Source organism: Lampetra planeri, chromosome 42 (genome assembly GCF_965212315.1).
Source record: "Lampetra planeri chromosome 42, kcLamPlan1.2.h2, whole genome shotgun sequence".
Lineage (NCBI taxonomy): Eukaryota > Metazoa > Chordata > Hyperoartia > Petromyzontiformes > Petromyzontidae > Lampetra > Lampetra planeri.
This window is the reverse complement of record NC_136148.1, coordinates 5,845,893-5,859,251: the sequence shown is the minus strand read 5'-3', so window position 1 is coordinate 5,859,251 and position 13,359 is coordinate 5,845,893. Positions and strand designations below refer to the sequence as shown.

Here is a 13,359-nt window from a genome sequence, read left to right as displayed (position 1 = left end):
CCTTAACAGGCCGTTTGGGGCAAGTGCTGTTAGCGAGTAGCACTGATGAAAATAAATAATAAAAATAATAGAAATAAAATATAAAATCACGACGTTTCGGAGGCAACACAAGCTTCCTTCATAAGGTGTAAAAAAGGCACAGCAAAATAACTGTAGTGGGACCACTAGTTATTTTGCCGTGCCTTGTGTTGCCTACGAAACGTCGTGATTTATGATTTTATTTCCATAATTTTTATTAATTACTTTTTTTATTTTTACCTACGTGACTTTACCGAAAAAATCTAAGAGTATGAATCCTTGCAGTCACGAAAGCTTCAAATCTAGAAGCACTGATGAAGGCCGGCACGGCATACGAGGGGGGCGAATGGCCAGCACCACACACGCCCGCCTTTGTCTCCCCAGTGGCGATGTTCACAAACACGCACTGCACATGGAGAGGTCAAAGAAGTAGTTGGACACGGGTAACGTCATCGGCATCCTGGCGTGAAGCCTCAATTTGCAGGCGTGTCAAAACTGTGGTTCGTTTGTTTTTACCGGCTTTAAAAATGGCACACAACGCACAAATTTAAACCGGGGGGGGTCCCTTACCATGAAGGAAAATGCGACGCTACGTTGAAGAGCCATGCAATCTTTGGAAAACATTTTCAAGGTCGAGTCTGCGGAAGAGGACAAAGTAGAAATTAACTTGCATCAACGAGCGACCAAACCAATATCAACTTGTCACTTTTGCCATTAACACTGCTAAGTACATAAAAGCATTTCAGAGGCACTTGGTCAATGCAAGTCTCCATCCCCCCCCCCCCACACACACACAATCATTCATGAGGGTTGTTGGACCATACTTCACCACGCTGGTAAGTGCGCTCTTACTCGATGGGGTAGGAACGCAACAGTTTCACTTGACGTCGCGTGCCGCTGACGTCAGCTGTTGTCAGGATCTAAACTCTGGTCACCTGGTTCAGAGCGCAGTGCGCTAACCGCAGCCGATTTAAACACTCCATCTCCTTGGCGGGCGTGCCCACGGATAAAGCACTACATTAAAACAGCTAATTATACAGGGTGGCCCAAAAGTCAGGACACGCAAGGTAATTATATTCATTTTAAACGTAAAATTAGTGCATACACTCTTAAAATGCATTTAGTAAGTTTTTTTTCTCAAGAAAAGGTATAATCTTTCAACATTTATTAACTATGTTTCATCTAAATTCATTCTGGGTTCTTTGTAGAGTTTTGTGAACGACAGATTTGAAGTGACCCCACCAGTAAGAAATAGATAAATGATAATTAATAGATGAAACAGAAACTTAAATAATAAACAATTAAAATGGTTTTCATGCCAGAGTTCAAATAAATTAAATAACCCTGTATTCTGATTTTTAGCCCACCACATTACTGCAGCAGGAAAATATTTAAATCAATAAATTTTTCCTTGCCTAGCTACATTTTGGCCACTGCCCAAACCATCAAGTCCATTATATTTTGTTAAAAACACGATTTGTACAACTCCAACCCATGGGTGTTAGAAGAAGGGGGGGGGGGGGGGGGCTTCCCCCTCACCCTACAGCACCAGCCACGTGAAAAACAGAATGGATTAAAATGGGGCACATTCTGCCAATGAGACTTAGAAGTTGAAACGATTCCAGGGTGTTGCTTGCACTAACAAAATGCAACCGAAAAGTTTGCAAAAATAACCTTTTTTTGGGCTCGTGGAGCTAACAGGGATTTTAGTCACTGTCCATTTCAACGACGAGAAGGAACAGGGTGTGCATGTTTTACGTTATAGCACAGCGCGCGTTCATCCCAGCGGCGCACAGCACTTTCGATCTGCAGTTGGACACTGCCGTCAATGCAGCCCCTCATTGCCTTAAGTTGTGTTTTGTGGGTACATGGCAGTGGTTGTGCGATTTACGTGCCAGATATAAATTATGCTTCGGTACATTTTGCGTGCCAGTTGGCTTTCAATTTGTGGCAACGCCACGCACACGCGAGCCCGCATTACATTTCTTTGCAATTAAAGTGTCTATTCTCCAGGGCTTCCATGGGCGTCTCGTGCAACTACCATCTAGTGAAGCACCACATGGCATCAAATTGCAGCATGCCTGGGAGCAGACCGTCTGGTCATTATCAGCAAAGTGAATTACAATTGCTGCTGGGGGTTTTTCCCCCCTTCCTGTCAGGCTGATCAGCTGGGCGTGTGCACCTTCTATTTTACAGAAATGCGAGTCAGCAGTCAGCACTAAATGCCCACATGGTGACGGAAACAAGCAAAAATCAAGGAATGATTTGTAACTGGTTTGTCTTTTGGGTTAGGTTGTCGTGTAAATGTGTGTGTCGTCAACCCCTCTAAAACGTTACATTGCCCAAGTAACACAAGTGTCGGTGTGAATCAAACGTGCCAAACAGATTACTACTTCAGCAGCACTACCGGTGTGTTGGAGAGTAATTTCACATTTAAATAGTGAGATTAATAAAGCTAGCACGTTTGATTCACCCGACACTTTTAGTAATTGTCTGTTGGGTGGTGGAGGGTTGACACCACATTACACAACGACCCAACCCAAAAAGAAAAAACAATTATGAATGATATTGGTTGTGAATGCATGTGTATGAAGTGAAAAACAAACGGTCACTTAAGTTGTGCATTTGGAAACCGTGGTTTCTGTGCACAGGCCCAAAAGGGCCCACGACTAGAGTGGCCAACAACCACCAGCACTCTGGTACAATAGCAAAAAGTGAAAGCATTTCTTGAATTGAGCGAGGTTAGAAGAACTTGGGACAAGGGACGACGACGGGAGGTGATCCGAGTGGGAGGAGCAGTGCGAGGGATGCCGGACAAAGAGAAGCGCTCGGATTGGCAGTAAAGTGAGCGACACATTATGGATACCAGAGGTGGGACAAAGTCATTGTTATGCAAGTCCAAGTCGAGTCGCAAGTCATCAAATTCATGACTCGAGTCTGACTCGAGTCCAAGTCACATGACTCGAGTCCACACCTCTGATGGATACACAGTAGAACCTCGGAGATCGAACGCACCAGAACTCGAACAAAATCGGTGTTCGAACAATATTTCCGAACATTTTTTGCCCCGGAAACCGAACGAAATTCGGAGGTCGAACGGGCAATCGTGACTTGAAAGAACCTTTTGGCGTCATCTGGTCCAACACCATGTGAGACTAGGCTCTAAGAAAAGCCGTCTCGGGTGTGGACCAATCAATTTCAAGGACAGTGCATATCATTATCAGAGTTGTCTTTTTGTTTGCATTTTGACTGCAAGTGTTGTGGTTATTGCAAACATGATCCCTCGTATAAAAAGGTGTCAGTTTTGTTGCCAGATTAAAAAGGGTAAAAACCTATTACTACTTGAGAGAACTTGTATGGCTGAGACACGTATGGCCAGCGTGCATGACGCTTGCCCAAACAAAGGGGACGCCCCTTCCAAACAATAACACCACCACCACCTCCTCCTCCTCACCACCTTCCACTCAAGCCATCAACTCTCCCCTCATTATTAGGTAAAGTGAAGTTCAATGTTCATTTATTTCATATATGTATTCATTTATTCAATTTATTTATTTAGTGTGTTTATTGTTTTTTTTGCATGATTTCATGCATGTAATTATTGTAAACTTCGTGTAAAATGCCTTCAGAGATTTCTTGTGTCTGGAACAAATTAATGTAATTTACATTAATTCTTATGGGCAAAATAAATTGGGTGTTTGAACAAATCAGTGTTCGAATGGCCTTCTGGAACAAAAGAATTAAGTTCGATCTCTGGGGTACCACTGTATGCATATACATTTTTTTAAATACTTCACAGCTGGTTTTCAATAGAATGTACAACTCTTTGCCTCCCCATACCATGTCAGTCATGGGGGTTTTTTGGCCATACTTTAGCATGCTGGTCAGTGTGGCTTGGCGACAAAGGTGGGGGGGGGGGGTGCACTGGTTCAGGCATCACTTGCCAAATGATGTCAGCAGTGGCCACAAAATCAAATGAAGGTTGCTGGGTTCACAGCAGTGCATCAACCATTACATACATAAAGGACCCGAATGACCTTTCGTAACCACAGGAGTCAAGCAGACCATACGTCTTCGTTCATATCCATCTCGCCACATAAAATACATCAACATCGTTTTACCCTGGAGGCACCTATTGATCTTGGAAGCCAAGCAGGGTTGAGCCTGGATGATGCTTTGACGTGTGATTACCATTCACAAGGGTATAAAGGCCACGGGGCTACATTATGGAGCAGCAGAAGGGCGTGCAGAAATATCCATTGCTGTACTGTTCTTCCTATGCTCCCTGCCTTCACCAATCTGCACCGACTGGCACGGATAAAGGTCAAATGACCCCCATGACCTACAGAAATTAGCAAAAAAAATTTACCACAGATTTTTAGCTATTTGTCAAATTAACCTGGCCATCACAAATAGTAGCTCAACTATTTTGCTTTACACGTGGATATTTATAGCAGTAGCCAAATATTCTTCACGCATGATGTCGACTAAAATGTGAAGGGAAAACCTGGAGGACGTGGAGAAAAATCCACGCTACCACGGCGAGAGAAACTAAAATTTGAAATATACAGCGTCAGGATCGATCTCCTGTATTTCAGGCGAGGTAGTTAACATCACCACCGCGGCACATGTACAGTATCTAGAATTGAAGCTTTCGTGACTGCAGGAATTACTATACTCAGTTCCTTCGGTAAAGTCACACATGTAGAAATAAAATTTAAATAAATCAAATTAAAATAAATCACGATGTTTTGAACGCAACACAAGCACTCATCAGCAGGTGAAAATGGGGCAAAACACATAGCGAGGGAACACACAAAGGGACATCACACACAGAGCACAGAACGGCAAACTGCACGGAGGCAATTACAGCAAGAAGATGGGAGACGCGAACTCGACAAACCTTAGAAACATAATGCGATGCAAACCAGTCGGCCAACAACACAGTTAGACACTAACCTGGTTGACCACGTATTTCAAAAGACAGCTAAATTGTGTGTCCATCTTCTGGACTGAACATACCAAAGTAAACAGAGGTTAAGGACTCGTGAACAGACACGAGATACATAGAGAGAAGACATACAGGGAAAGAAGTTTCAGGCAGCACAGAGAGACAACCAGAGCAACACCACACCAAGAGACACACACACATGGAGGGGCAAACATCTTTCCCTGTATAGCTTTCGTGACTGCAGAGATTCATCTTCTTGGTTCTTTTGGTAAAGTCACGTAGAAGGGAAATAATAAAATAAAACATAATAAAATAATTCTCACGACGTTTCGGCCATAACGCAAGCAGCCATCCTCAGGGTGAAGAACAGGTCTGTCACCTGAGCACGGCTGCTTTCGTTGTGGCCGAAACGTCATGAGAATTATTTTATTATGTTTTATTTTTATTATTTCCCTTCTACGTGACTTTACGAAAGAACCAAGAAGATGATCTTTTCCTGTGTGTCTTATCTGTGTATGCATCTCTGCTATCTTGTACCTCGTGTCTGTTCATGAGTCCTTGTCCTCTGTTTACGTTGGTATGTTCAGCCCAGAAGATGAACACAAAATTTAGCAGTCTTTTGAAATACGTGGTCAACCAGGTTAGTGTCTAACTGTGTTGTTGGCCGACTGGTTTGCAGCACATTATATTTCTAAGGTTTGTCATCTCCCATCTTCTTGCTGTATTTGCTGTTCTGTGTGTGTAATGTCCCTCTGTTTCCTCGCTATGCGTTTTGCCCCATTTTCACCTGATGATGAGTGCTTGTGTGGAGTTCAAAACGTCATGGATTCATTGTAATTATATTTGTGATTTATTTAAATTTTATTTCATTTCTACATACGTGACTTTACCGAAAGAACCAATGAGCATGTACAGTATCATTACCAACATTGCCGTACCTTGAGATGTGGTGAACACGGCAGAGTCATCGGACGTGGTGCAGATCGCAGACACCGGACTGAGAAATACAGAATCAGAATCTTTATACGGGAAGGAATGCCATGAGCTATAAAGCTCTTTTTCACAGATGTCTAGTATGCGCAGGTCAGAAAATTACAAACACGAAAACAAAACACAGGAGTGCAAAGTATAGAAAATGTTATTCTATATTTGAAGTATTCGTGACTGCAAGGATCCACTCATTGGTTCTTTCGGTAAAGTCACGTAGGTAAAAAAATAAAAATAAATTTAAATTAAATCACGACATTTCGGAAGCAACACAAACTTCTGTCATCAGTTGGGACAACCACAGCAAAAAAACTAAAATCATTAATTTGCCCACTACAGTAATTAATGTAGTTTTTTGCTGTGGTTGTCTCACCTGATGACGGAAGCTTGTGTTGCTTGCTAAACGTCGTGATTTAATTTGATCATTTCTAAAAAAAAAAAAATCACCGACGTGACTTTACCGAAAGAACCAAAGAGTATAGAAAATGTAAACCAATCACTTAAAAAAATATATATATAAAACTAAACGGCACACACACAAAGTCACAAGACAGGGGTTCTATGGGTCCAAGCCTACGAATGTGGGTTCATATGCGAGTCTGTGGTGCCCACCCACGTGTAAATTTATAGGTGTCAAGGTTAATATACGTGTCTCTGGGGTGCATCTGTGGATCTATGCGATTGTCTCCAATATACACACACACACGGTAAATATGTCCACTGTTTCTATACCACGTTTGGAAATGCAGGTCACATTTAGATGCCATATAAATTCACAATGCACCGTAAATTGTCCTGCACTGCAGACCGGCCAAGTTAATCCGTCCAGCATGGCCTCAAGGCAGGTATCAATTAAAACCTCGTCTTCTGGAAATGGCCCCGTCTAACGGCCAAACGCGCAAGGGAAACGTGCAGCATCCTGCCAGCCCCGTAAAGGTCAGCGGTAATTGGATTATTGAGCATTCCTCCGGCCAGAAAAGGCGGGCTTTGCTTTCACCGCATGGGACCAGCAACGGGTGGAGGGGGTGAACGCGACTCGTCAGTGCCACCACGAGGCAGGGGAGGCATTAACAGCGACAGCGGGAAGTATCTTCTTGGTTCTTTCGGCAAAGTCACGTAGAACGGAAATAATAAAAATAAAACATAATAAAATGCAATTCTCACGACGTTTCGGCCACAACGCAAGCAGCCGTCCTCAGGTGAAGAACAGGTCTGTCGGAAAGACAGCGTCTGAATGAACACCACCAAGCTAGCGGGGAGTAGCGGCGTGACGCACGGGGTGGGGGCGTTTGGTACGGTGGGGCAAGCGACCGCAAGTGTCGCGTGAACATTAGATATGCAGAGATAAAATTCCCCATGATACACCTTCCTGGACATCCGTGAAAAATTGCTTTACAGCTCCAGAATAAATAATGATTCCGATAGAAATTCACGACGTGACAATTGCCAGTCGACCGCAACTTCGTAAATTGTATCGTGAAAGTTTATCGTGTTGCCTGTGCTTTGCTGTTCGTCCGCAGTAGGATTAACAGTCACTTAAAAAGTTCTTCTGCAATAGCAGTTCAATCAAAAGGCAAGCCCGAGGTTTATTTTCCATGCACCACAGCTTTGCAACCCACAACGCCGCTCCATAAAAGACGCACACAAACTGCGAGTTGCACAATCACCAATTGAACTGGGTCCACGAACAACAAAAATGATGTCATATAACCTGCACACCGGCAAATACTCCAGAATACATTCATAGCTATTCACGTAGATCTTTAAACAAGTTTTTCATGCATAATGAAAGTACATCGCGCATGCACATTATACATGTCGATTAACCATGAATAACCCAACCGGAGAAGGATATAGGAATACATAAACCCCCCCCCCAACCCTCTGGTCTTCGCACCCGATTGGCTTACAAGTGACGACATCACATTTACCCCCTCCCCCCCATCTATTTAAGACCGTTCTTTCGGTAAAGTCACGTAGAAGAGAAATAATAAAAATTCAACATAATAAAACAATATAATTTTTTTTTATTTCCCTTCTACGTGAGCGAAAGAACCAAGAAGATGAATCCCTGCAGTCACGAAAGCTTTAAATCGAAACAAAAGGGGGATCTCTCCACAACCCCGACTGTCGCCTGACGATGCTGGTTGTCAGGCGGTGGTGGGTTTAAGAAAAACATTTCTATTTACACGATCAAACCCAAAAAAACTCTTACATTTGGGCATATTTTTTCAAGGTGTAAAGTAAAAAGAAAGAGAGCTTGGACCATCACAATTTGACGATATTTAGGGGGGAAAAAAACTGGACGACGCGAATGTCACGAGCCTCCTAACGCACGACGCATCGCCCGATCGTGGGCAGCCTTCACGGTGCAAGGGAAGGGGAATTCCTCACTCCTTGTGAAACTTGTGCCGTGAAGAGATCTTCATCTCGCCGAGGTTGCTCCAAACGAGTGTTTTGCTGTCCTCCGTCAGGTCTTCAAAGCACGAGTCTTCAGGACTTGCGTCGGTCGCCGGATCTGTGAACAGGTGGCATTTCTGTTATTTTCCAGGGGAGGGGGTTATGGTAGCTTTCTGCCCTGTGATCCAGCAACCCAACGATCTTGATGATGGTGGGGGGGGGGGGGGGGGGTTGATCACAGAGATGGAACCAGAGCGCACACGAACTGGGATTTGACTTAATCTCATCAATTGGACAGTTTTGGGTGTCCTGCCACAGCACCACAATCCCATTTACGCAACCCATTACAAGTATGCAGGGTGTCAATGGTAGCTAGCGCAACTCATTATTAAAAAGGGAGTTAATAAAATCAAGCCACTGCTGAATGAAGGCCTCCTCAGGCTAACGCCACTTCTCATGGACTAAACAATCCACCCACGAGCAGACTTCATCGTTACATCCTTTGGCAGCCATTCTTATTGGTCTAGACCCCCCCCTCCAAACCATAATCCTCGCTCGTGAAATGTCCTCGTCAAGCCCGCTTACTTTTATTAACATTAAAAAAATGTAGGTGACATTTCGGTGTTAATTTAGCAACAATTATTTTCTATTTCAGTCATGATCTTAGTCAATGGCAACCAGAGGACTGTTGGTCAAGTCTTAGGTCTGTGGATTTCGTAAAGCAATGGCTCTGGTCTCGTCGACTTGAAGCAGGAAAAAATTGAGTGCACTCCGTTATTAAATATTGGAGAGATGGGTTATGCAATTTCAACCTCCGCCTCTCAACGCCCCACCCTGTTATCAGCTCAGCCAAGACCCACGTTTGCTCTTCATCGTACCACATTACTAGCCCTAATAACGTTGCCGAATTATTTTTTATCTGCATCTTCATTTCAGTCGAGCCAAAGTCAGTCACACTTTGGTGGGTAGTTGTTGTCGTCACAATCATCATCGCCACGCTTGAGTAGTCATCCACCTCATACATTAGGTCATTGTTATTAACACGCACACGAATACACACACACAATGTAACTGATATTGGCCAAATATCACCTACAAATTACTCAATTGGGATTACATCACAGCACCAACATCACCCCATTCTGTGCAAACTTGGCATGAGACTTCTGAAAACGAGTCTTGAAACTCGGACACATTTCTGGGTACTCAAGTGTAACAATAACGACTAAATAAAACAAACAAGCACACTTTGAACAGTATATCCCGCGAATAAAATTACCGCTGCTTTTGCCAAGTGCTTACAAAATCACGGAACCGACAAAAAATAACATCTGTAAAATCTACGCATAAAATATCGCGTAAATATACGTTTCATTAAAACCCACCACCACCCGACACAGCCAATTATAATAAGGGCACGTAAACAATACGTGCCAATAAGTTGCTACTTCAAGCACACCGGTGCGTTGGAGAGTAAACCCACAACATTTTACAATTCGAGTAGCGTGATGCTTCGCTGGTGATTACCACCAGCTCCATCCGACGCAAAACCTATATTATGGATAATATTGGTCGAAAGTTTTTCGTTGTTAAACTGGTAAAAATCCAATTTCGATCCACCGACCTCTGCTCTCTTTTTCGGGCTGCGGTGCCGGGGCCGTACCTACGGTGGTCCAGGGCACACCACGGCTGCTGGGAGTGGAGGGCGAGCGGGCCGAGTGGCTGTGGTAGCGCGGAGCGAGACGCTGCGGGTGCGGCGTCTTGAAGAGCTGCAGCGGAGTCTGTCCGAACTCCAGGATCTGGGTCAGCACCGCTATTTTGTCCGTGGCATCGCGAACCCTGGAGAGGAGGCAGGGAGTGGTGTGGTCGGAGGGGGCGCAGTGGGTGGAGATTCCAAGGGAAAAAATAAAAAATCGATAAGCAATTTTAGTGCGGGACGAAGAAAACGGCTATGGGAAAACTGTTACATCTTCATTGAGTGACGCGGGAGATTTTCCCAATGTGTGATTCGGGAACCTCCAAGTGGCAACAACGACGAAACTGAAACTCAACTTTCATTATTACTTGAGCATGTGGCACAACAATCAAGTAATCGGTTTGTTTTTAAATGCTCTGCTTTGTCATGCGTGTAATGTATTGCAGAATCGAAGGTGTGAAAAGGAAGCCAAGTCTTCCTAACCATGCATTACTAAGGCATGTGCGCACACTGAATAATAAAACGGGCATTTGTGCGTGCGTGCGTACATTTCATTCTAAATTCAAATAATTAAAGTTGTAGGAAATTAAAACGGCAAAGATTGTGAATTGACCGACAGGGTCAATATTAGCAACAGTTAATGGAATTCTATAGTCTGTCCTTTAAAAACGAGAAAATAGATACTACACCTACGACTGAAAACGTGGGGAAGATGCATGCTTGGAATTACGCTGAAAAAAAAAAAACGAACACTTGGATCGGTGAACAAAACGCGAATTATAGACACTGCATTGACCGTTAATAATAGCGAGCATCGGCAAGACACGATGCGGCAAGGGATGGTGGACGACACGACACAATAGCTAAACGGACACACAATGACGCCGACAACCACCGTGGAGATCCTCGCATGCATGAGAAAAATGGAGAATTGCGTCGCAAGTCGGCGGAGGACAGACGGCGCCGACATCGGGAGGGGGCCTTAATCCAGCCGCGGCTCGACTTTGGCCGCAAATTATTTTGACGACAATGTCTAGTTCAAGCACAAAAGCTGTCCAATTTGAGGAATGTGACAGCATTAAAGTGTGCATGCCGATGCAGAGGCAGCATGCACAAGGACTATGCTTAAAAATAGAGAGCGGTGCCCAATATGGTCAGTTTAATATTTATTACCCAATTACGTTACGCCAATGCAATGCCATAGGTATTCACCGTGTGTGAAGTTTGAGAGCCAGGCGGCATTTTATTGTTCATGTGCTCCGTAAGATTTACTGTCAAATTCCAAAGAAAAGCACCAATTGATTGAAATTAACTTTACTAGCGCACACACACCTGCCACTAACACACAAGGAGAGCCCGAGTCAAAACACTTGGTTCTTACGATGCACTCGGTTTGCATGAAGGGACATTACATTCGAGCGCCGATATTTATGAATGTAGAACTTTTTTCGCACCGTAACATTGCCAACCGCTCCAAAAATCGGAGATGCTTCGGAAGGACAAGCTAAAAACGGCTACGAATGTTAAGATTTTCCTTCAATCCAATCCAGATTTACACATTCCGTTCGGCCAGCGACGGATACATAAAGCGCGTCTAGATCGGTAGCCGAGATTAAACCTCCCTCGGAAGAATTTGACGCAAGTAAAAAAAAGAGAAAGAGCAAGTACCCTTCGATGTTGATTCCTCCTTCATAAGTCAGTGGATGGAAGACTGCAATGAGAAAACACAGGAAGGCATTACCAGGCTACAACCTGTGGCACTCGCGGGTTATGTCCACTTCCGTCCGACCGATGCGGTGTTGCAACTGCCGCGCGTGGGGGGGGGGGGGGAGAAGAGAGAGACCGCCTCTTCGCTCACGGTTGTGCGCCGCGATGGCCTCACTGCCCTGCTGCTTGTAACCGAACACGAGGTCGATCCACTGGTGCAAGTGCTCAGAGACATGGGCGCTCTCCAGAGCCTCACGCTGCTTTGCCAGGAAGTCCGCCGCATCTGCGTCGTTGCATGGGTGGGGGGGGGGGGGGGAAGGAACGAAGGGTTGAGTCTTGCAATCCCGACACGATGCGCAAATGTAAATGATTGTAATTGAACGTGTGGTTCACAATTGTTGACAAAAAAAATTTGCATTCGTCAATAACAGTGGCCTTAAAAAATGTAAATGTACATTTATAGTTCAGACAATGGCTATTCTTCATAGCACAGAAGCCAGAGAGAGTTAATGGGTCACCTATTACACTCTTTAAGCCAGTGAATTGACAAAATAACATCTTCTTACACTCATGAAAAAATATGCGCCGAATACACTCGGGAGGGCAGAAGGCAGGGCAGCAACGGCGAATGGACACGAGGCGTACGACAAACGCAATCCGTCAGATGAAGGAAGATGGCTATATTTGCGGGCACGAGTGAAGCTGCGCAGGAAGTCGAGGGGAAAACAAAGACGGACGTGGCGGTACAACGGCGTCAAGGACGGGGGACAGTTCAACGCGACAAACACAACGGGAGCTTGCGTCGAGAGGAAGCGCGGGAGCATACGTTGACCTCCAACCTCTAAACTTGGAGCGTACAACAGCCGACAAAACCGAAATGGGGCGAGGAGGCAGCTCGCATTTCACCTTTAGCCCAAGGAGGCAGCTCCACATTGTTGCTCCTTTGTCCCCCCTGTCGCACGCCGAGGTCCAGGTTGTGGACATTCCTCAGGAAACTTGTGTCAGTCCCGTAGAATTCGGGAATCAGCTGGAAGGACAGGCAGAGGGATGCAATTGTCGGCGGGCGACAACCTCGATGGGAATCAAGAACTTCGGGGGGGGGGGGGGGGCAGGAAAGCACGCTCGAGCGCCGCTTTTTACTTTCGATATCCAGCCAGAGATAAAAAAAAAAAAAAAAAATCGGAAGTGCGCTTCCCGGCCAGAGCTAAACATCAAGTGGCAAGCGATGTCATAAATGGCCCGAGGTGCCCCATTCATTTAGTAAACCTGCATGGACCTAATGCTAGATTCGAAGCTTTCGTGAGCTTTTTTTTGATACAGAAATCGTGCTGTGACGGTTCCACCTGAAGACGGAAGCTTGTGTTGCCTCCGAAACGTCGTGATTTTTATTTATTTATTTTACTTTTATTAATTTTAAATTTTATTGTTTACCTACGTGACTGCATGGACCTGCCGTGGTGAAGTATGATCGAGCAATACCCCATGACTGACATGGCATGAGAAGAGACCTCCCATCATTGATATTAATTATTGTGCATTAATTTGTTTCAAATATTTAATGAAGGGCTTGCAAGAACATGAAAATGCAGCTTTGACTTTC

At 44.6% G+C, this 13,359-nt stretch overlaps 1 protein-coding gene across 1 annotated transcript in view; it reads right to left on the bottom strand.

The window, feature by feature from the left end:
* Positions 1 to 13,359, bottom strand: part of NSMAF (neutral sphingomyelinase activation associated factor) — a 60,908-nt gene that overhangs the window by 17,177 nt on the left and 30,372 nt on the right. Inside the window, exons 18-24 of the mRNA XM_078613817.1 lie at positions 12,666 to 12,786; positions 11,911 to 12,042; positions 11,721 to 11,763; positions 10,020 to 10,195; positions 8,351 to 8,474; positions 5,908 to 5,966; positions 589 to 656 (exon numbers count right to left, since the gene is read on the bottom strand). Of these exons, the coding sequence (XP_078469943.1) occupies positions 589 to 656; positions 5,908 to 5,966; positions 8,351 to 8,474; positions 10,020 to 10,195; positions 11,721 to 11,763; positions 11,911 to 12,042; positions 12,666 to 12,786 (723 nt within the window). The remainder of the gene's footprint in view (positions 1 to 588; positions 657 to 5,907; positions 5,967 to 8,350; positions 8,475 to 10,019; positions 10,196 to 11,720; positions 11,764 to 11,910; positions 12,043 to 12,665; positions 12,787 to 13,359) is intronic.